General features: G+C 47.9%; 1 protein-coding gene across 13 annotated transcripts in view; it reads right to left on the bottom strand.

The window, feature by feature from the left end:
- GLI2 (GLI family zinc finger 2) overlaps window positions 1-23,542 on the bottom strand; it is a 198,191-nt gene that overhangs the window by 30,957 nt on the left and 143,692 nt on the right. For 5 of the 13 annotated variants that reach the window (XM_075512418.1, XM_075512417.1, XM_075512421.1 and 2 more), the window contains 2 exons: window positions 12,167-12,369; window positions 10,291-10,482 (listed from right to left, as the gene is read on the bottom strand). In XM_075512418.1, coding sequence (XP_075368533.1) covers window positions 10,291-10,482; window positions 12,167-12,369 — 395 coding nt within the window. Of the gene's footprint in view, window positions 1-1,347; window positions 2,001-5,742; window positions 6,947-6,998; window positions 7,230-8,105; window positions 9,167-10,290; window positions 10,483-12,166; window positions 12,370-12,599; window positions 12,714-14,251; window positions 14,373-23,542 lie in introns of those variants that run through there. The other 8 variants (XM_075512423.1, XM_075512427.1, XM_075512420.1 and 5 more) reach the window with 8 other exon arrangements.

Raw genomic sequence — 23,542 nt, 5'->3', positions numbered from 1 at the left:
TGCTTCGCCCTCCTCGGGGGATAAACAGAAGCCTGTCCATCGCTCCTCTTCATCGGCACTAAATTAACTTAAAATTAAAAGGTAAAGGCCCCGCAAGGTTTCTGTGAGCGCAGCCGTCCCCGTTGACTTGGTGGCAGGAGCAGCGGGCCAGAAAAGCCGCACGTCAGAGCCAGGGCGACTCTTGGAAACGGTGCACGCGCTTGTGCGCGGAGGGACCGGAAACCAAACGAGTGTGAGCACAATGCTGACCATCCAATTAGCGAAGGAGGCGAGGCTCCAGGAGCCCCGAAAGTAAATTAAGAGTTTTAAGAAAACGAATTTGGCAGCTCAGCCACAAAGTTCAAGCTCTCGCTCTCCGAGGGGACCTGCCAGTGCCTGGACCCTATTAGCAATTGTCAATCATTCGGGCATGAAGTCATTTCCAACCCTGCCAGTCCTGTTTGTGGATCTGCAATACATGGCGAATTACTACTGTACAAATTTGGCCTCTCCCAGAGTTTCAGCACTGCTAACTGGAACGACTGACTTCATCCAGAGGAAACTCTGCCCAGGCCTGACCCACCTCCAAATCTCCGGCGTGGTGTGGACAGGAGCTGGGGATGGGTGATATCACAAAGTTTCATGATACCAGGGTACCAGCTCCAAAGCCTGCCCGAACCCTAGCCCTGCCTGGAATGGCTCATCCCTCCAAAGAAACGAGAGCAACGTTTAGATTGCCTGTTTTTAAAAAAAAAGATTTATAAGGGTAAAATATGCCACTCGGCCATGGGGTCCAGCTGGTAATCCCCATCATCCCCCCAGGGGTGCAGGAGGGCTCAGCTTCTCCACCTCCTTCCCTCGATGAGCGCAGCACTGTATTACTACCTGGCTTTTCCAGCGGCAGTCTCCCCAGAAAGCTTGCTGTGGGTATACCCTATTAAACACTGTGAATAAAACAGTAACTTGCCCAGACAGGCAATATGAGCTATTTTCCACTAGTTGGTTGGAGGGACTGATTTTGGTTGCATATCACCAAATACAAGCCCAGCACTTTGCAAGAGCATAAACTTTCCGTCCTGACGACAGTGCTGGTATGTGAGAGGGTGAATGGGATGTACAAGGAGGTAAAATATATCCTGCCAGCATGACCAAATAGTTCCTTGATTTGTGTTGGCTCGCAGAAGTTTGTGTCAACATTTCCCTGAGACCAGTGGCTGGGTTGCAGTCTCCCAGTCTCCACATGACTCACCCATGTACCTAAGTGGCTCTGTCATTACCATGCCTGGGTGCTGTGTAATCAACGGGGTTTAGTACCACTGTCCCCTTATTACCCAAAACGTCCCTTGTTGCCCAAGACAAATGACTTACCCAAGGTCCCACTGGAAGTCCAAGGCTAAGCTGATACTTGAACCAAGCACTCTTGTGACTTTTGTCCTATACCTAGGAAGCTTCAAGAGTTGCTAGGTGCAATACTAACAATATTGGGAATTTCTCCTAAAAATCAGGTTGTTGCACATCTGCTGAACACATTCTTCTTATAGTATTTTGTATAACCACATTTTGCAGCCCCATGGGGCAGGGAGAAGCTTGAAAACATGACTTTAGGATCAGGTAGCAAACAGAAAGAACACACAGGTCTGTAAAAATCACCTCTTGAGTGTTAAAGCTGTCCCATGGTTTGGAGGGACTAGACTCAAACCTTCCTCACGCTTGTGGCTGGCAGTTTCCAGCCCTGTTCTGCCGTGGTGAGTGGCACTTCCCTCGGGAGCTGGAAAAGGAGCAACCGGTTTGTAAAGGCACTATGGATGCAAAACCAAAATGAGTGAAAAAACTCCCCTCAGCAAAGGCTGGCCCTGCCTAAAGGCTGGAGTGGAGCATTCCCAAACTTCACACCTGGTTCGTGAAATTTTGGCCCTGCCAGAGCCCTGGACCAAGCAACTTGAGGGTTGCCTGTGTCTAGATCATAATGGTCAAAACTGTGCTCTGTCTGCAACACATTAATGTATGGATTTGAACTAATTAAACTTTTTCTTTCTTTTTCTTTTTCTTTTTCCTTTCTTTTTTTCTTTTTTTCTTTTCCTGACTATAAGGCATCTTGATTCAATACATGGGCCATGGCCTGGGAAGACCTGGGTGCTGTTCCCAGTCCTCCCCAGACATACCTCCTTGAGCAAGTTGCTGCTTCTTTCTGTGTCCCTATTTCCCAGTGTCATCTGTTTAGATGAGCTCCTTTAGATAGAGTTTGTGTTTTATTCTGCGTGTATTGCACCTAGTGCAATGGAGCTCCATCTCAGATGAGTTGTCAGTGTTTCTGTCCTACAAATAATATGTGTCTTTCCAGATATAGATATTGTTTTCTGCATTTGCATTCCCACAGTCTCCTCCTTCTCTTACAGAAGGAAGCAGGCCAGATTTGACAGTCATATTTATCTCTGTTACTCCCACACCTCAAGGGAGATCTGTTTATTAATGTGCCACTTCCCTTGATAAATTACTAAATAGAAAGAAAAGCCTTGTACTCATTTCTCGTTGTTCCTTCCCGTGATTTATGTCCACAGTGCTGGTTCAGCCATTGGTCGCCATTAATTTGCAGAGGGAAGAAGTCCTGATGTCCAACAGAAACCTGGGTTTTCACAGTGCATCCAGCGTGAGCACCCCTCCCTGCTGCACGCAGGTATGTCATTTTTTCCCCGTGTAAAACTCTGCTAGAAGCTGTCAGATTTGCAAGCTCGCCTGGGACTTCTCCAGCCCAAAACCAGTAATATGCATTGCGTTACCGTCCGCTCTAATTTAGATCCTGCGAGTACCGTGGGCAAGCCTCTTAGGTCTTGTGGGCTTCCGGGGAAAGCTGTGACCTAAAATTGTGCTATGGATGAACAATTCCTCTCTTCTCAGTGACAGCCTGCACAAGGTGCCCAGGAAGGGAAGCGTCTGGGAAACGGAAAAGGAGTTTAACCACACAAAGAAGCGCTCACTAGTGCATATAGGAAGAGGGAATCTTTTCAAAATTATTATTCAAAAGCAGATTAGCAGCACCGGGATTATTCTTAATAATAAAATGGGCCTGACCTAATCCTCTGAACTGAGGACACTGAGCACAAATGTTAAATGATACCAGGCAGCAGCAAAGATAAGCATTAGTACAGCTCTACACATAGGCAAGGTGTTCGATACAGGCTGACCGACTGCCACTTGAATACGTAAGCAAAATCCTCTGGTGCCTGAGGTCCAGTGATGTTTCAAAGGAAAAACCACATACAACTTCTTCAGCAGTGACTGTGCCCAGAGAAGTAAATGAAGGCGGGATCCATTTTTCAGACACAGAGACGAAGAGCCTCGGGAGGATTTATCACTAGCACTGCCCCTCTCATCTCCCCTTCAAAAATGCTGACCTATCAAAATGAACAGGGTTAGTTTTAAGACTTTCTTGATGTTTGGAAAATATGTTAGGGGAAGAGTTTCCAAACTGTCAGAGTAGCCCCTTCAACACTCTCGAAACAAAAACAATCTGGTATTTTTATGTTGTTGCTCTAAAAGATGTTTTGTTGAGAAACATAAAGTCATCATAGGTTAAAATGAATTTGAAAAGGTCACAAATTGAAATAAAAATAGGAAAATATTTTAAAATTAATTCCACTCATCTGCCAGAGTTTCAATTTTTAAAATTAATTTCTCTGTGCCTCTCTGCCTCAGATGGAGACCTTCATTACCTTCAGTTTCTTTCCCTTTAATACTTCTGAGAGATGGGAAAACTCTTTCTCACCCAGAAGAAGTGATGGGCCAAAGCTCACAAGCAAAACAAGAAACAAGACAACTCCATGAGGTACTCCGTATCATTGCCTCCTCTGGTGTTCAGTAATATTTCCAGCCAAGTAGATTTACAGCATGCCCAGGGTGGGTGTTCTTTGGTCGTGGCTCTTCCCGTATCAATTTGCTCTGCTACTTCTACCTCTCATTTTGAATAAACATGTATTAAAGCCAGCAGATGCTTTCCATTGACTGCCATGGACTTTGGGACATGGAATATATATGAATTTAAAAGCTGACCTACAGACATCCCTGTTTGAGCTATCTCATCTTTACTTCCAAACTAATTCTTTCCCACTGGGAAAACATGCTATGTTTATGTGCTCATTTTTTGGATATATTAACAGCTTGGTTTTTATTTATTCGGTGTATGTTAAAAGAATCGGCTCTGAATGGAAGAAACTTGATTTTTTGTTGTTTTTGCAAAAGCTAAAGATACCTGCTTAGAATTCAAAACTCTTTCAGATTTCAAGCAACAACAAAAATATCCTTTGGCCTGAAGTAAGACACAGGAAATTTTAAGCCAAAAGTCTGTCCCCTTCTCCTTACACTCTCAGAGTTAGGAGGAGATTAAAACAGAGATGTGAAGTGGTGAACGGAAGGGTGCAGTAAAGATTGAGCCCAAAGCTCTGGGCATTGGCGATAGTGGATGGCAGTCCATGAAGGTCAATAAAAAATTTACCATGGCCTTTGCCCCCTGCTGCCTCTTCTTACAGAAAGTCAATTCCAGATACATTTTATAGCGTTTTAACTGGAGCACACTGGTCCTTCCATACCATTTCATGCACAGACCCAGATACACTGGCTGCCACAGCCTCAGCTCTACACGCTAGAGAATAAAAATAACCCACGTATTTTAAAAAACATTTTTAAACTGCCTGGAATAACTTTTCAGTAGAAAAAGCTTGACTTTAGAGCAGCATTATTTTGCAGGGTAAATGTAAATGCCACAGCTCACAACTGAAAGCCATTTCTCTCCTGGAGGGATTTAAATATCCCATTTCTAAACTAACAAGAATTCAAGGCTGAATTTTTAAGTGACACTGGCCACATCTGCAAAATGTCCCAGCGTGGTCCTCCAGCCACCCTAGAGCTGGGAGGAAAGTTCAAATTTCTTGGTAAAAAGGTGAAAGTTTCCTTGGTGGTTTCCTACAGGGTCTACGAATTATCATATCCATGGGTTGCTCAGAAACTGGGATTTTCTTCCCCAGTTTAGATTTATCCACAACAGGCCAGCGATGAGCCAAATGGTCAGCCTCTCATTTTTACACGTGCCAGCTTGTGGTCTGACTCCCGCGGCTCTCCCAGCGCTGTCGTGCGAGGTCAGGATCAGACCCCGCGGGGCTCGTGTGGGAGACAGGAGCAGAGGTTCCTGCTCCGACCACTCGCCGTGGCTGTGGTCCATCAGAGGTACATTAGAAGAGATGGTTTTCCTGGAGGGAGATTTCAGACCTCCGTATTGCATTAGAAATAGTGGCAGCAAAGCCCTCCTGAAAGGAAATGCCAGGCACTCAGTGGGAGCTCCTTCAGGGCGAGGAAATCTCAGCCATCTCTTTACGAACAAGCGTGTTGCCGTGATCTCGACTGCAGAGGGACATCGGGGGAATCTGCTTCCAAACGGCTGAGCACGTAAGGCGAGTGGGCTGCAGATGGCTCACGCCCCTCCTCACTGAAACACGGCCCGAACCACCTCTTACCCTGCATCCCCTGGCCAAGCCCCGGCATAAATACAGCATTATCAAAATGCTCCCTCTTCCTGGCCGCTCACCAAGAAAACTCCACCCAAAGCGTACAGAAATATCCCCCTCCTCCCGTCATCAGATTAAATCCAAGGGCGGCATAAAAACACAGGATGATCCCTTAATCAATAAGCAGCAGCAATAAACTACAAACGCTCTTCGCATAACCGGTTCCTTATTCCCCTCTCCCCTTCTGCAGCGGCAGCACACGTCTTACTTAGACTGCAGCAGATGCTGGACATTTGTTCTGGCACCAGACGCTGTCCTGGGACCCTTCTTTCTTCCCTCCCCGGGCCTGATCAACTTTGCAGTTCAAGGAATACTAATGCCTCCCTCAAATCCTCGCTGAAAGACAAGGCTGCATTCTTCTACTCCCAATCCACAAGGTAACTGTTTAGACGACCCAACTTGCATATGTAAATTGAATTCTTCAGAAACCAGAGTGCAGCGGGATTCCAGACAGAGCGCTTATGGGATGCTCTGGGACTTTTTCTCTCTTCTGCACATATTTTTCTGGGGAGGAAAACAGCATTGCTGGCTAGAAATGGGTGGGAAATCATTTCCCATTCTCTGAACCTTTTCTGAGATTTCAGCAAGTTTCCATTCTGTGCTGGGACAAAGAAAACAACGAAAAAAAGATCTTTCAGAGGTTTTAAGGAAGTGACTACAGGGCGCGCCGTCTGCCCAGAGCAGCCAACAGCTGGCTTGTTTGGGAAGTCATCTTCGATCCAGCATATCCAGCCTTCAAACCCAGAGCTGCTGGTCCCTCAAGCCCCAGGCGAGGCACTTCTTTCCTGGGACGCCGTGAGGCTGGGCTCTCTCTGTCCATCCTGACGGAGCAGTCACTTCACATAAACCTGCTGGGGGGGAGTCCTGAGCTCACCTCTCACAGGCACACGCCTGCTGACGGCAGTAACCGCTGGGCTGCACTGCCAGCCCTGCTCCTTACCCTGATGGCTATTAAATCATTTACTTGAGTAGAAAGGCTCCAACAACACTGACTGAAAGAGGCCAGTGAAGCTGAATCACTGTTTGACTTGGGGGAATAAAGTCCTGCTTGATGATTTGCCCACATCCCAGGCAACTGCGCCAGCTGCTAGCCGGTTGGCTCTCCTGGGCTGAACAAAACCTTTTCCCAGTTAAAATGCTGGTCGTGATCAAGACATTAGTGACTGCCATGCACCAGGCAGCAAGAAACAGGGCAAGGATCCCCCCTCTAGCTCCACAACTGGATGAAATGCCATGACAGCACTGCAGGGTCAGCCCTGCTGTCGATAACTGTAAGGTTGCACAAACACATCTATGCAGCCCTCCTGACCTGAGTGACTACCTCTGTGCAGCACTGCTTGGACCTAAGTTGAACTCAAGACCTTTTTCCCCCATTCCCTGACTCAGTACGGACAACCCATGCACACTTTTGACACTGTGCAAACAGAAGTGATGGATTTAAAGCTGATCTCTGAAAGTCCTTACTCTGAAGATCAGGGCCTTGTTCCTAGAGCTGTCACTTGCCACTGCTCTGCTCACTGATCATTTGGTCTTTCTCTTCGGGGTCTCCAGTGATGAAACAGCTTTGCTTTGTACAGTACTTTGAGATCTTCTAATGTACAGGGCTATAACAGTACAAGCGTCAAGTCAGTCTGGATATGCTCCACTTGAGAGCAAATGGCACCTCCTGAAGGGCTGAGGGTAATCACCCTTGCACTTAGGAAAAAAAAAGGTCGGATGCACTAAACATGCTCAAAAAGTTGTAGTCATCTCCAGGTTCATCTGTGCTCCCTACCAGTCTTTACTGCCCCAGGGATGTTCTTGTGCAACCATTCTGCCACCTGGAACAATCTATCATGTGGCACCCACTTCTAGAAGAGAAATGCAAACGATAGTTTTGAGCTGGTGAATAGATCCTGTAAATTAGTCTCAAAAGTGTCCCACCAGCAATGCTGAGACATTGGAAAGCAGTTAACTTTTGATTTGAAAGTGTAGGCTTTCCAGAAAATGGATTTAAGCCTGGATTCAAACTCCATTCTTGGATTTAGAGTCCCTGTTTGAATGACAGAATGAAACAGGACAGCTAACTGAAGGGTTATTTAGTCTCCACTGGCATTGGCCTGAAGACCCCAGCAGTCTGGTGCATAAAACTTAAATTTGGTCTACTTTAGTGGTTTAACTACTTCTAGCTGCACAGTGAAAACCCCGCTAAAGAGATGCAGCTCTGGGGCACCCTAGCTCAGTCACCACTGAAACACTCAGCAGACCTGACGCGTGGCTGGTACCAACCAGCTGACACTGATGCCCTAGACCCTAGACACCTGATGGGATGAAAAAACACTGACAAACACGGAGGCATTGAGAAATTCTCCAAGAAATGTAATTACAGCAACTAGAAGAGCCCAGGTATGTGTCTGTGGAAGAACTACCATACCCAGTGTCTAGGGCTCCCGTGGACCTGCAGATGTTTGGAGGTGACGTGACACTGAATAGGCCAGTTTTAATATACACTTATCTGCTTCTTTTTCTTTTGCAGGTGCCAGTGTTATCACAGATGTGTGATAGTGCTGCCTGTGGTGTGACAGGACCTACCTGCATTTTCAGCAAACTAATTCTTGTAAAGTTCTTACGTTCTGGGGCTCTCTGGGAAGACAAGGGCTCTCTGAATGAAAGATGCTGTGAAGTGGTGACTCATTGGGGTTTTATGTATGCTACTGATATTCTTGTCTCAGAAAAGCACCATAAGAGGATGCTTTATTAAATTATCTGTTCAACTATTTACTTAGTCCCCGCTGATTTAAATTTTTGAAATAACTTTCTAAAATGAGAGGGAGACTCTGGTTCCTCAGCCAGTGTTTCAGAGCTGTCCATTTCAGCCTCCTTCTTGGTAATGTACAATTCTCTCTTCTCTCTGGCTGATGGATAAACCCAAACATGTAGACTGCTGCTCCTTTTCACATTTTTAAAACAGTAGCCTTCCGGTGTCTCATGTCATATCCTCATGACGTTTGAAAGTTTTCATCTCAGAGCATGTGAAGGCCCAGAAAAGGCTTTCCAGTTACTCATGAACAAAGCTTTACTGAAAGATCAAAATAAATGCTTGGCAAGCCCTGGCTTTCCAGTGAGTAATGGTTATGAGCTTGGCTGCATGAAACCAGGACCTTTGATATGTGATTTACTCTAGAGCCGTTTTCAGGAGAAGGCAAGCAGGAAGAGAGTCTTCTGCCAAGGGGAGTATCTCAGACAACTTCAGATAAAGACTGATCTTCGGCAAACCAGAGGATGGGCGTCTTGGTGTGCCGAGAGTCAGCCTGCGCTAGCATGAAAACAGTCGTGTTTGCTTCCCTTACTGGCTGTTTATCTGGCAATTCAGTGAGGCACCGCTGGTCAGAGATGGACTAATAAGGAGGCAAGGAGGAAGGAGTCTTGTTCATGAGCCCGAGGAGAACTTGGCAGGGCTGGTTTGCACCCATCTGCTATAACCACAGACATTAACCCTTTGGAGGGAAGACAGAGCAGTCTTACTGACCAGCTGCTTTGTAGCAGAGAAGCTCGGAATATATTTTGGGTGTTAGAGGCAGGTTGGTACCAAGAAGCATGTGCTCTCCTTTTCAGACTAGGATCCAGCTTCCCCATCAATCTAGGAATTGGCAGCAGAAAATGACTATTCAGGTAAAACTTCCGCAGCAGCTGCAGACGAGAAATTGTTTTTTCATTAGAAATATCTATAAGCCCCTATCACTGAACAGCCAGAGCAGCTTTTATCATTCTAAACCAGTCACTTTATGAAGCAGCAAGACCGCAAAGTCTTTCATCTTAAAAGCTCAACAAGAGAAACTTTGAAGCGGTAATGAAACGACGTAGATCTCCACTCCAAAAATTATAATGGTCCACAGGCAAATCCAAAGGCAGCCCAGAAAACAGAACCCAGTATCTGAAAGCCGAGCCGCGATTTCTCTTTCTTGCAGCAGAAATAATCCCCAGACTGCCCTCTGTAATATCTGTGCAACCCCAGTTCTTACAAGATGTGGCATGAAGTGAAAGGAAAGAAATTTCTAACGGCTCTAAAAATCACTTGGACCTCGGATACGTTTCCACATAGATTTTACCCATCTCACCAGGGCAGCGGTCAGGCCGCGGGGGTGACTCAGCACCGCAGCATCTAACATGATTTTATTTCTTCATTTAGCCAGGAGCCAGAACTTTCTGGGCTTATAATGCCTGATACTAGCATAAATACCACATTCCTGCAATTTTTTTCTCCTGCGAAGTACTAACATATCCTCTCCACCGTGGCTCCCTGTTAACATATTCTTTCTCCTTGGGGACCTGAGAGGTCCCAACCGAGATGAGGAGTCCATCGTGCCGAGCACGGCTATACATGGAAACGGCCAGCCTTTGCCCCAGACACCAACCAGGCTAAACCCAGGGGCAGACAGGGTGGGATGGGGAGCTGGAGCTGGAGCTCGCCCCCAGGGAGGGTATGGTCACCCGTGGCCGGGGCAGCTGGTCCTGCCTGCCGGACCAGCCCACCTCCTACCTGTGCAGCAGCCATGCCATCCTCCCAAAGAGGCCACAACGTACGTATTTCAGATTATGTGTATTTTATACATAAATATGAAACAAGGAGACCTTTTAAGCCAGAAACTATAGTGCCGCGCCGGTGAGTTTCAGCAGGGCAGAGGGACCACGTACAGCAACCTCCACCTGGAGGACAGCCCCATCCATCTGTCCCAAAATTTCAGCCATGCCAGGGAGGACCCAGACCACTACTCACCGTCGACGGGGCTGAGGTAATCGTGGAGGTGGGCTGTGCTGGCTGCTCCCCCACTCTGCATCAGGAGGTCCCCATAGGGGTTCGGGTGGCCGGCCATCAGCGTCATTTGGTGGTAGTAGTCAGCAGGGTTGGCTCCCGGTGGCGGCGGGGGCAGCCCGAAGACACCTCGCTCCTTCAGGTGCTCGTGAGCCACTGCCGGAGCCGCGGGCAAGGAGAAAAACATGGGGAGAAGGTTCCCACCGCAACGTTAGACCTCGGCGCTGACGTTGGCGGCCCCGTCTCCCCCCGCGCCCCCCACCAGCCCCGGCCGCACAGCTCCACGTAGGGCTCTCGTGACGTGTGCTTGGGCGTGCTTCTGCGGACAAAAGAAACTAAGCTGGGGCCTCTGCATTCCTCCATTTCCGCAAATTTATAAACAATCTCTCGTTCCCCCTTCTAATAATCCTCCCGTTCGGACGCAGCCGGCACCCCAGGGAGGGGGGAGAGGGCCCAGCCTGCCGGCAGCAGTAACCCTGTCAGCATTAACATCCCTGCCTATTAGGAAGGAAAGACAAATGCGGCCCAGTTCCCGATAGCAGCGCGAGGAAATTAAAGCCAAGGTCTAATGCATAGAGCTAGGTTTAGTGTCTGGCAGCATAAAACCATTTTGGCTGCCAAAGCCAATTATGCTCACTTTCTCCCAGCTGTAATTTTTCAAACCTGCCTCCCCACCCGCTTGCCCCATTAACTTATTTACCACTGCCTTAAAAAAAAAAAAAAAGAGAATAAAAGGAAAAGAAAAGCAACTCAAAACGCAATGCCTTTTTTTTGTAGCAAATAACGAAACTGGCTTTGGAAGGGGAGGATGGGGCAGAGCACACGCGCATCAGCCATCAGTCCTCTCCGCGGCAGGCGGCTGGGAGTCTGGATGACGTTTTGGGGGAGGGAAAAGGACGCATGCATCTCCCCATCACCCTCGCGATGTTTTTTTTAGCCATAGAAGATGGTTTTATACTGCCAGACGCTAAGCCAGGGGCCTTGTCGCTCTCTGGTGCACTTGGCTTTGCGGCGGCGAAGGGCTGCTTGTCCCCACAGCAGCTCGGGAGCCAGGAGATGCTGGGGTTTGCCGGGTGTGCAGAGACCGAGTCCCCAAACTCCAACTGCTCCCTGGGCACTGAGCCAGCTGCCTGCAATCGTGTCATGAAGCACTTCTGATGAAGTAAGTCACAACTTGCACCTCCCCAAACGCAAGCAGAGTTGTGCATTTTCCCCTTGCCCTGCTTGGCCATTTTTGTCCCCAGCTCCCCGACACGGGGTCTGCCGGGGCTCGGAGAGCATCACCACCTCTGCGTGCACCCAGCGCCAGCTCCCCGCACGCCCTCGCCTTCTCCCGAAAGCTGCTGCCGAGCAGCTCAGGAGTAAGGAGGAAGAAAGTACAGTCCCTCTCCTTCACCCGGGAGCCATCCTGCCCCGAGACACAAAGCCAACAGGGGATAACCCAGCCAGCATTGCCTCATCTCCGCAACATCAGTCCCAGCCAGGCCAGGCAGCTGGAGCGACTGTGACCCTCTTTGGGGGAAGCGGGGCTCCCGGTAGACACATAAGAGCAGGGAAGCTTGTAAGAGAGCCGAGAGCGCTGCAGAAAGGAACGTACTTTAAGCAAAATATTTATAATATGATCCAGTGGTAATAGCTATTCTCACGCTCTGCTTTCTCAGTGCAATGATGCAAAACGAATGTGTAGTTAAAGGGGGTGGGGGGGGGGAGAAAAAGAGACAGCTCTCCTACTTCAGAGAGCAGCTGCGGAGCCTTTGCAGCTGCAAATCCCCGGGTTTTAGGGAATTTCGGTGCTGGTGAGCTACAAAATCACTGCAGTACCAGTAGCACAGCGTCTTACCGTCGGCCGGGCTGAGGCCCCTGGCAGCGGAGATGACGGAGAGCGTGGGGCTGCCGTGGACGGAGCGGAGGTAGTGCTCCATGTGGGGTGCCACGTAGGGGTGCGGCGGGCTGAAGGGCGACTCGCTGGGCCCGGCGGGGTGCGGAGACAGGCGGATGAGGGAGATGTCGGAGATAACGGGGCTGCCGCTCAGGGGAGGAGGCCTGGGAAGGAAACAGAGACACGCCGTCACTCACAGCCTCCCCAGCGCAGGCACGGCTGCCTGCTGCCCTTCTCCCTCCCACCCCACCACCTTCGCCCATGAGGGAGGAGGTCGAGGACATGGTGGGAAAAAACGCCCCTCTTGGCATACGCAGGGCCTGAAGCCGGTGCAAGCTTCCCGTGGACCCGCACCCGCGTTGCACTAAACACCTATTTGTGCAACGTGGCTCACCCCAGCGTGGCTGCCTTGATAAGGGGCATGAGCTGCTTCAGGCACCACCTGCACACGCAGGCGGCGTGGAGCATGCCCTCTGCTAGAGATCTCACCCCGTCTCCTTGCACGGGGAGGCCGGCTGCACGAAGACGTTCGAGGCGAACCCAGGGTTTGCAAGCTCCTCGCTGCCCCTGGCTATCCAGAGGTTTAGTGCTGCCGCATGCAGACGAAGCCGCGGACAGGGCTGCCTATGAAAGGGTGCAAAAGGTGCAAGGAGTACTTATACGATCTGGAGGCGACGTGCTTTGCTTGGCCCAGCGTGTACGGCTCGGCCAGCGCCAGCGGAGCAGCCCTCCCCGCCTGCGTCCATCACGGCTTGCACAAGCCTCTTTGACAGGTCGGCGGTACGGTTCAGAGGGCAAAAGTTCAGGAGAGGTTTTATTGCATGCTTTCTGGGGGCCACCTCTGTTAAATCCTTCAGATCTTCCTCAGGCCAAGTGTTACCTGAGAAAGAAGTCAGTAAATGCCGAGGGATTCAGCAGGTAACAAAAATAAAACCCTCACAGGCATGTTTCAGCACTCGAGCAGTTTTCTCAGGATGAGCAAAGATGGAAGAGAAAGTGCACGGACATCTCCCAGACACGTCTCCTACTGTACCCTCCAGCCTCTTAGACAAACCGCAGAGGGTGCAAGGAGGAGAGGAAAAGTTACACACCCTGACCTGATAAGCAGAAAATCTGAGCTAGACACCAAAAGATGCAGAGCTGTCATTAGGCAAAACGAAAGAGCAAAATCTGCTTTGCATTAGCACTCTGTACTCACAGACCGCTGGAAGCAGAGCTGGTGTGGAGACGCAGGTCACAGCGGGGACGGCGTTCGTCCCTGGCTAGGTGCTTTTGCAAAGCCGAGGGAGATGGATGTGCACCCCATGGGGCTGCACCCTGGGCACAGGAGACCATGCGAATTCGGGGTGTCAGAGGTCAGGGACCTGGGGCACGGGCTGAGCTAAGGGATAGTATTACAAAGGTCCTTCCCTAAGAATATCCAAATACGCCTTTAGCGAGTGCACGTACAATCCATCCCTCCATGCACAGACAACCACAAACACAAGGGTCTGAACAGTTTAGGCATGCCACCTGCATCTCAGCATCGCGGTCCCACCCTGCCTTATCAACAGTTCAGGTGCATTTTAATTTATTTGTAATACTTGCATAGCAACAAAACCACACAGAAATGTAATATAAGCTTTGCAGACTTATTCAGCAGTTTACGAGCATGTTTGTTTTTGTTTGATCTTCTGCGTGTTTCTCTGTCTTTCTGATAAATTAGTAAACCTTGTGGCTTTTTGAACACTTTCTGCTGATGGGTAGTAAATTAAATGCCTTTTAAAATATTTATAGTTCAGAGTACTTTCCTGTAGCAATACACTCCGTGGCTCACTGGTGTGAAATACAAGGCAGTGAAAACGTATCAGATATAAAGGACTTGCGGAGATGCAGTGCCACCGACACACACACACGCTCGTCGGACCAAGACCGGGGTTTCGCTAGAGGAACACCCACCAGCATCGAGCCTGTTTTCTTTTACAGCACTGAAAGACAAACTTATGATGGCACGGCTATTTCAGACCTCATAACCTCCCCACCTGCATCGCTACGGCATTTTGTTACCAAAATTATGGGGCGACCGAAGTCCCTCTCCGAGTCACTCTCCGGTGCCTCTCGCCATGACGTCAGCCACGGCGGCGGCAAGCTCGGGAAAGCTGCAGCCGAGGCCGCCAGGGCTGGGCTCTGTCGAGGCTGCTAATAAAGGCGGCCGAGCACGGAGCCGACCAATTTATTTCTACTGGGGAGGAGGGAGAAGTGAATCAAAGTCTCTGTTCCAGATTTAGTTTCAATTCATTTCTAATAATCTCCACCGCCTCATCTGGAAAAAATGAAACGGGATTAAAAAAAATGATGTCATTAAGAAAACATCTGACTAATTTTTCTTCTAACGAAGACTTAATATAAGTGAGGGGGGATGTAAATTAAAAGCAGCCCCAATCTTCCCTGGGCCACAGAGCCTGCCTTAATACATAAGCCATGAAAGAAGTTTTCTTACATATACAATAAGTTCCCTCTTTCCTCAGTACTCACAGCTTCTCCCAAAAGGGTTGTGAACTTCTTTGATGCAGGCTTGAAACTATGTATTACCAGGTTTACGAGCCTTCGGAGCCTCCGCTGATCAAACTGTGAGGCCGGCATCTAAAATGTGTATAACAATATGAAGGGTTTGCTGTTCATTTTCTCTGTGCTAAATTGGGCAGAAATGCTGGAGTCCCTCAGAACAGGAAAACTCCACCCTGGCCAAAAAGGTAACACTGGGAAAAAGATCAAGAATTCACCCAAAATGCATGCAGCTGGAGACCCGGGCGGTGTTTCGGCATGAGGCTGACCATGTGCGTAAAGACCAGGCTGGACAGCAGGCTTCTCCGTACGGCTCCGCTTAAAGCCTGCCCTTGCCGCATCTCTCCATCTGTGGACTAGGACAGCCCTACTCCCAGCCACGTCTGGCTCCTGTAAGCCCTCCCAGGCAGGGATCACCTCTCACAGTTCTGCACCTACAATTCTAGCAAAGCACCATCCCATGGCACAGCACGCCCCAAAATAACGTGGCTTCCAGTAGCTGTCCACCAGGAATGGCTCACTCGGCTGGAGGGATCCTCTGCTCCTAACTCCCCCAGAAGTTTGATTTTTCCCCTTTTTTTCCAGTTGTGCCACAGGCATTATTTCTTATCTAATTCCCAAGCCCCAGATTGTGCCATCGCATCGGCACTCTGCAAATACACAGCGAGAGGCAGCCATAGCCTCACAGGTTTGCTCCTAGACTGGCAAAGGGACAACAACTAGCTGCTGCTTTTCAGCGCCAGTGCCTTAAATGGGGGAGGCAGGAAGCGATGCTGGGGGACGGTGGTTCTGCCCCCACGCCCAGCTCACCTCCCAGGCAAGCGGGGCTCCCCATCCCTATGCCCCGAACCCCGCAGCGGGACAATCTCCAGCTTGGTGCGGTGAACCAGCACGTGTAGTGGTGCCGCGGTGCCGGAGCTGGGTTTCTCGGTGTGTCCGCAGGGCTCCCTGCCCAGACCTCTGCTATCCGTACGTCACCCCCTGCTCCCCCCCTGGGCCCTGAGGACGGCACGAGGAAAACACCCCAGCGCCGGAGGGAGAGCTCCCGGCTCTGCTGAAGCCAACGCTGTAAAAATCTTGCTGTCTGCAGCAGGACGAGGGATTTCACCTGACTGTGTGTATTTCTGAAGAAACTGGGATTCTGGTTTTCAAATAGGCTAAGGGAATTGGGTGTCCAAACGCCATTAAATTTAATGGGAGCCAGGGGCCTGTTTTCCCTGTGGCTCCGGCGAGAAGCCCAGGCTCTATAATTAATGCTTAGGACTCGTAGAGCAATTTGCATCTCCGACGAAGCACGCGAGCCCGGATTCATTTCCTCCCCCACCCAGGAGAGGCTATCCCTTCCCTCCTCTCCAACAGACACTGAGGTGGGGGAGACATTACCTGACCCCACCGAAGGGCTGCGGGGCCTCATGGTGGGCTGGGGGCATGCACGCTGCTGGAGGCTTTACAGAGCGGGTCTTTACTGGTGCAGTGGATAACTGTCCTTGGAGGGCAGAAATGCTTGCACTATTTACCTGGCTCCAGCCCCCTGCAGAGCGGGACGGTGGGACAGCGGGTACACGCAGCAGCGGAGGAGCACGACCGGCACAAGGGGAGCCACCAGCATCCGAGATGTGACACACGCTGCCAGCGGGACACTAGGAGGTTTTCGGTGGTTTCCCAGGGGCTGGTCACTCCTTGACAGTCCTTCACCGAGGAAAAGAGATCTGCTTAACTTTCCTGCCACCTGGGTTTTGCTGAAAGGAGCACCAGCTTGTCTGAAGCTCCACAGTCTCATCCCAAAGGCTGGGGGAAGGAGCTGGTAGTTTTTCTTTGGAAAGCGAGGCAAAAAAATTCAGCCCGTGGTTTTCAGTGAGGTGGACCAGCATGTCCCTGCGTGTGCCTCGGAGCCGGGCGGGCACTCGCCCCCGATGCCGCTCTTACAGGAGGTGTGTGCGTGCTGCGCTCGCTGCATCGCAGCTGGACACAGCGCTGAGAAAGGATCCTCCTGGTCCCATGGCAGAAGAGCAGCATCATCTCTGAGGAGCTGGGCTGGGCTCCCGGAAAGGGAAACCCCTCAGGGACTGGTAAAACCAGTGCTGGCTGCTATGAACAGGGCCTTGGGGTGACTTCTTCTCATCCTGCTCTCCCCTGCGGTCATGCACCAGCAATCCCAAAATCTTGTGTGGTGGAGATGCTGCATGCAGGTCTGGAGCCTCTGCAAGGGCACCCAGCAATGACTGCAACAGTTAAAGAAGTTGCACATTTCTGAAATAATCTCCATCAGTTAAATAAAACCCAGAAAAATGGAGACAATTAAGCAGCACTAATGTCCCATGACTAGTCTAAATTAATACTTACGTGCCAAATATATTCATTCAGCAGAAAACAAAGGGCTGAATACTTTTCCATATGCTTAATGGAATATGGAGACTTGCAGGCAATTGTTTTGCTGTACAATAAAAAAACTGCATAGCTGCTACACAGAGATGGAAGCTAGGAACAGAGCTGCTCATGGGGAGGGGTATCATAGCCTGGTAGAGTTTTACTATAAGAAAAAAGCTTTTAAAGCCAACAATCCCCTCTAAACCCCACATAAAAATCCTTGCTTTTGTTTTGTTTTAAATAAAACTTCCCGGCCTGGTTTTTGCAAGTCCTCTGTACCCAGAACACCACCCAAAGTCTGCACAAGCTGGAGGAGAGCCATATGGATGCCCAAAAAAGGGACCGCACTCGTGGCAAACACTCTACATATGGGATGCCAAAGCTGTATCCAGCAGGAAACCTAAAAAGCCCCAGGATTCATGCTAAACGATTCAGTCTAAACATCTCTCGTCAGCCCCTCAACTTCACCTCTGTTTATTTCTGATTTAAAGTCCCTTACAACATGAAGAGCCAGAGGTCGCGACACTTGTGCGATACCCTCAGAATTAAACCCTGCAAGGTCCCTCAAAACAAGGTACCTTTCAGAGGTCAAACCTGGGCCACAACTATCAAATTCACGTGGTATTCGATCGTTCACAAAGATTTCCCCCCCTCCCACTTTTTTGGCTCAGAGAACGGAGGATGCGTCGGGAGGAGCGGCACGGAGCTGCCTTGCAGCCGCCTCTCCCCCCCAGCCACTGCCGGGGAGCGCGGGCAGCCCGGCGATGAGGCGACGGGGAATCACTCGCGCTTCCCAGCTCTCCCGGCACTGCAACAAGTTGATAATTATCCAGTAAAGTGACCTGATGCTCAAATATAGGGCTATCGACTTGAAGACGCCAGCTTATGTGTCCCTCTAGGAAGAGATCGGGATGGGGACCCAAGAGACATCACTGCTAACTCCCAGCCCTCCCCTGCTGGGATGCTCAGCACAATTCATTTTATTTCTTTTTCCTGTATTTTCTGAGCTCTAAAATGGGGTTAATAATACCTTCTTTCTTTTTCCATACCCACAAAGGTGAATATTCTAGAAAATGAGAGCTACCTTTGCTAATTCAGCAATTAATGCACTCACTTATAGGAAGCTGTGAAGCTGGACAAAAATTGCTAAAGCTTCTCCACAGAAATTTAACAGGCATGCTTCGAGCAGTTCCTGTTTTCTCCTTTCCCCCCGTAAATGGCTCTGAGGCATGGAAAGCATGAAAAATAAAAAAGATATTTTAATAGCGAGGGCAAGTTCCCATTAGATGGGTTTATGGAGGGAAGTGGTAAATTCAGCGCTGTTGCAAGACTTTACGGCAAAACTAGGTGTTTTTCTAAAAGATGGGCTCTAAGTGTACTGCAAGGTTTGGAGTTTTAATAGTAGGAAAGAGTAATTTCTCCCACTGTAGAAATCAAACGGGGGAATCCTATGGCCAGTGTCACGGATATCAGACCAGATAACTGCGGTAATTCCTTTGGGCCTTAACAGACAGAAATCTCCGGATATGAAATCCCTTATTTGTGGATTTGTGGTTCAGGCACTGCTTTGAGAAGAATTTAAGTAGATGTTATGAAAAATCCCACCATGCATCCATCAGCAATGGTAGTTGTCTAAATACCTTTAAAAATCATGCCTTAAAGTCTAATCTCGTACCACTGAAGTCAAAGGAAACTCTGCCACTGATGGCAGGAGCAACAAGAACAGCCTCCAATTCGCCGATTCCTCTGTTTTCCACCTGCACCATGGAAACAGTATCGTAATCTAAGGTGGGTGCCATTTCTTAGCACAATTTTTTTTTCCATCCCTTAGAAAAACTTATTCAAGACTTAATGCAACTTCTAGCATATGAGGTCAATTTAATGTGTTTGCTCCCGGTAAGAAAAATAATTATTTTGTCTCTAAATTAAAAAAAAAAGCTAAACATCTTTCATTTTTCCTTTCAAAAGACCATTCCATTTTCAAACATACCTGAATTCAATCCTAAGTTTAAAATATCTAAAACCAAGAACAAATGGAACAAAAGATTTAATTTCACCTGATATAAGAGTGTTATTATTTTTATCAATGAAATCGAAAGTATTTTGGTTTAGAGCTCGAAACATTTTTTTTCCATCTAAGGTCCACCAGAAGTTAACAACGTTCTTAAGGTCACAGTTTGTTGGCAGCATCATTTGGAGGGAGCGAATTTGCGAGCCTAAGTACAGGAATAGGCCCCCAAATTAGAAAGTCTCCTAACTACATATGGTTTCTTATTGCATTTGTGCTGCATTTACCACAATTTAGGTCTAGTTTTGTCTGACACTTGTAGGCACAACTGCAACACAATAACAACAACAATATCAATATTTGCTTTTAAAATGGAAGAAAAATGCAAATTTTTAATAAGTAAGGTTGCCCTCCATTATACAACACACAAAGAAGCAAGACATCAAAGGCAGAAATTAGAGTTGATACGGGACCTTCAAACCCAAATCAAATTAGTGTCTTGAGGAGAGATCTTTGATTTAAGCTTAATAGTGGTGATTTTTTCTTGGGTTGTTTTATACTTAATCAGCCACACAGCCCACTGTGCAGACATATGTTCCCAAAGCACATCAAAGCAAGTAAACATTCTGTTTCAGATCCTAATATCCTTTTTTATCCAATTATCTTACTTACATGATCTTTTAATTTAAGTTCTGAAAGCCCACCTTTTCACACAAGATTTCCTTTAGCGACGGAGGTAGAAGGATGACCAGCTCAGTTCTTGTGAGATACCCACCAAAAAAACCCCACAACGAATAAATCAAAGCGCAGCAGATGAGTCTCTAAGATAGTTTCTTGAGAGATTAATGATGAAAGCCTTCAGAGAAGAAGCATATTTTAAGAAGGGGAACTTCAAGGAAGGTAGCTGAGGGGGAGAGGAGGAAGGAGACTGAGAGAAAAGGCATGAAAGAAAGCATGGATAAAAGCGCAAGAGCCAATGAAAGTAGTTCAGCGACAGACCGAAGGAGCAGTGCAAACCTGGAGGCATGTGAACTTCAGGTTGAAACCAACAGGCATGAGAACTTGATTCCAGTAGTCACAAAATTCGAGAGCTGGGGTGTCGAAATGCTGCGGGCTGAGGACGGGGAGGGGATGAGGGCTGGGCAGCAGCATTGCTGATGGGGGGGGGGGCAAGCAAGGTGGGAAGCAGTGGGGAATGAGATGGGAAAGGTGTGGACACAGACCAGATCCCGATGGCAGAGCTGAGTAGGAAGCTGAGGGAGATCTGAGAGGATTCTGCGCTGGTGAGGGCATGTGGGAAATGGGTGTTGGAAAGATGTGTCGGATGCGACACAGCCGTTTCTCTGCATCCAGTTGATTTCCCTTGGGACACATGTTGAGGGTATTAGCACTTTCGAGCGAATACTTTGCTTGTAGCTGTGAAGACACTGGGCTTGGGAAAACAAATGGGAAGTGTATGTGTATGGGGAGGAAATCTGAATTTTTGATCCCTGCCTAGTGTCTTCTTGCCATGCGACATTTGGGTGGGGGCTTTTCTCCCTTAAAAGAAAGTAACATTCAAGTGCTACAGAGGGGTTTAACATTTAAAAGACTATTCCTATAGTACTCCTGAAAAGTCCCTTTCCATGTTACGCCAGCACTAACCTGTTGTGGAGAGGGCAAGTCAGTGACAGCAACACCACAGCAGTGGAGCTCATGGAAGAGTCAGGCAAACCATAGAAAATGCTTATTCATTCATTACGCTTTAAATCTGCCTTGGCTCTATACCCGTCATATCCCAGAAAAGCAAAAAAGGACCATTCCTCTTCATCATGACTGTAATACAATCAACTGGCTGCAGCATTACTCTAACCAACGTTAACTAACAGAGTCTATGTCTGACATCTATAATTTCATGTTAACAAATTAGGTAGACTCCTGCATTTCCTGGTACCTTGAATGCCCAAGAAGCTCATAACTTTTCTTTATATGCAAAATGTCAGGGAAAGGGCAAACAATGTTATGCCAGAAGACCATAGCCAAATCACTTGGTTGGAATGTGCTGTAAATCACGGGGTGAATGGAAAATGAATCTTTGTTCCAGGACAGCGACTTCCAGCTTTAATGTCTGCTAATATGCTCCTTTTCTATTGGGAATGTCCTCTTCCCATAATCCAAAGTCCTTAAACCCTATAACTAAGCAAGACACCAAGGAAGGAAAACCTACACCCAACTAATTATAAAAAGCCTGAAATGTCCTACTTCTCTTTCTGAAGTACAGGGGAAAACCATCTTTAGGAAGATGTTGTGCTTGCTCTAAGCAGCAGTAAGCTGTTGTAACCAACTGGAAGCAACCAGAAAACCATGGTTAACAAAGGGGAATAAAAAGAAACAGGAACAGGTACAGCACAGATCTCTACAAAGCCTTTCTCGACACAGCAGTCAGAGAATCTCTGTGTGTAGAGGTGACTGTGATAGCCACACAGAAGCACATCTGACACACACACGTGCACACACCCCAGACACGCTGCCGGCATGCTGCTTGTGTACCTGCCTCTGGTGCATGACAGCACAGAGAAGTAAAAGGCCTGCATTCCTATAATAGCAAAGCTTTTGGTCGGGGCTCCCTGGGTTTTCTGCAGGAATTAATTTTACCGGCATTTGACACATTTTAAACAGCAACAGCACTCACAGTAACCTCCAAAGGGAAATATTCCTGAACAATATATAATAAATACATTGATTTCTAATAATAACCATCTGCTCTAAATCTTCCTGCTGACAGGTTTAGTTGGACCAAAGGCCCTTTTCACATCTACTTCATGACAGTTCCCATCACTACATAAAGACTTTGAAGTGCCCTAACGTGCAGTAAAATGCGAGATAACCTACCAAACTGTCAATATTTCTTCACTTCTAAAAGGAAATGCTAATGGCACTCAAAGAGCTCAAGATGTAATGTAAGATCTGATCCAGCAGGCTGGCTGATCTAACTATCCTTTCCTTTGCTACGAGTATGCTGAAAAGCAAGCAATTACATGGTGAAGAGCAGAACTAGGTAAAAGTTTTTCACTGATATGACTGCAGGGAGAAAAGCCTTTTTATTCCAAACAAGCTTTTCTCTTGGAAATGTCTAGAGTTTTCTGTACAAAATAAGAGAATTAACAATAAGTTCGCTCTTCCATTTTAATGTCTTCTTTTTAACCTATCACTTTTTTTCTTTCCTTTTTTTTTATCATTAGAAAGAAAGTGAACCAGAATGAAACATGGATGTTTTTAAAATCTGGACAACATTCAGCTAGGAGTTAATTGTCCATAGGGAAATGATGAACACAAATAATTCAGAGAAAGCTGAATCTCTCTACAATTGACTGTGTTAAACAACTGGCATTTGTCTACCAGCTCTAGCCTGTAGTGTAAGACTGAGAAAGGCTCTACAGCAGGAGAAACTAAATGCAACAAACAGAAGCCCAGTCCCGTGGTAAAACCCCAGCACTGCTTGCTGAACTGTACAACTCCAACAGACTTCAAAGGAGCCAGGATGCTCCCCCCACCCCAAATCATCAGCTCATGGAGGAGGTGTTTTATATCTCACCATCCACGTACTACCCAAGAAGCCTTCCTTCCCAAACCCTTTTGCTCCCAGAGCCATTGGTGTCATTCTCTACAGCTGCTCTCCTATTTTTCCAGTTTTCCAATGACACAGGAAAGTATAACATAATTATCAAGGAAGGAATAGGGATCTGACGTTCCCCAGCTGTTTACTGCTGAAAGCTTACACTAGTGCTTTTCAACCTGTGGTTTGCAAAACCCTTGGGAATCACAAAAAACTCCTTCAGGTGCTGTGAAAGATAGTAAAGAAACCCTGCAAGTCTCTTGTTATTCAGGCTAAATTCACTATACTATGTTTGACAACCCTGCTGGAAAATTTTTAGGGAGGCCACAGACTGTAATAGCTTTTAAACCCCTCATTGACACTATGCTTCCCAAAATCATTAAAAATTAGGTACGAGACATTCTCAGAGTAATCACCGACCACTGCCCCAACCCATCCAACACCCGCCAATGTCAGCCAGCGCCGGAGCACGCACGTGTGATTTAGGCATCTTTGCTACGCCGGCGCAGATGTAACCCCATCTCCCATGACAGCAGTGCCATATACCTATGGGACACCTCCCTCCCGCCGCCATGCGAAGGGAGACCTGCGGGCCTCATCTTTCATTCGCTTATCTCATGCAGCTATTCCTTATGCAGACACATTTCTGTATACAAATCCCATTATACTTGACCCTCGGTTCACCCTGTTTCCATTACAACGCTGTAGACTCAACCAGACTTGCTCCAGTGCCAACTCTGTGCTGTCATTCCTTGCGCAGAGTGGTAATAAAGAAATCACTGTTTTAAGCTGACAAAGAACAGATTTCTTACTAAGTAAACAC

This window comes from Mycteria americana, chromosome 9, assembly GCF_035582795.1.
Source record: "Mycteria americana isolate JAX WOST 10 ecotype Jacksonville Zoo and Gardens chromosome 9, USCA_MyAme_1.0, whole genome shotgun sequence".
Classification (NCBI taxonomy): Eukaryota; Metazoa; Chordata; class Aves; order Ciconiiformes; family Ciconiidae; genus Mycteria; species Mycteria americana.
This window is presented reverse-complemented; position numbering and strand designations above follow the sequence as displayed.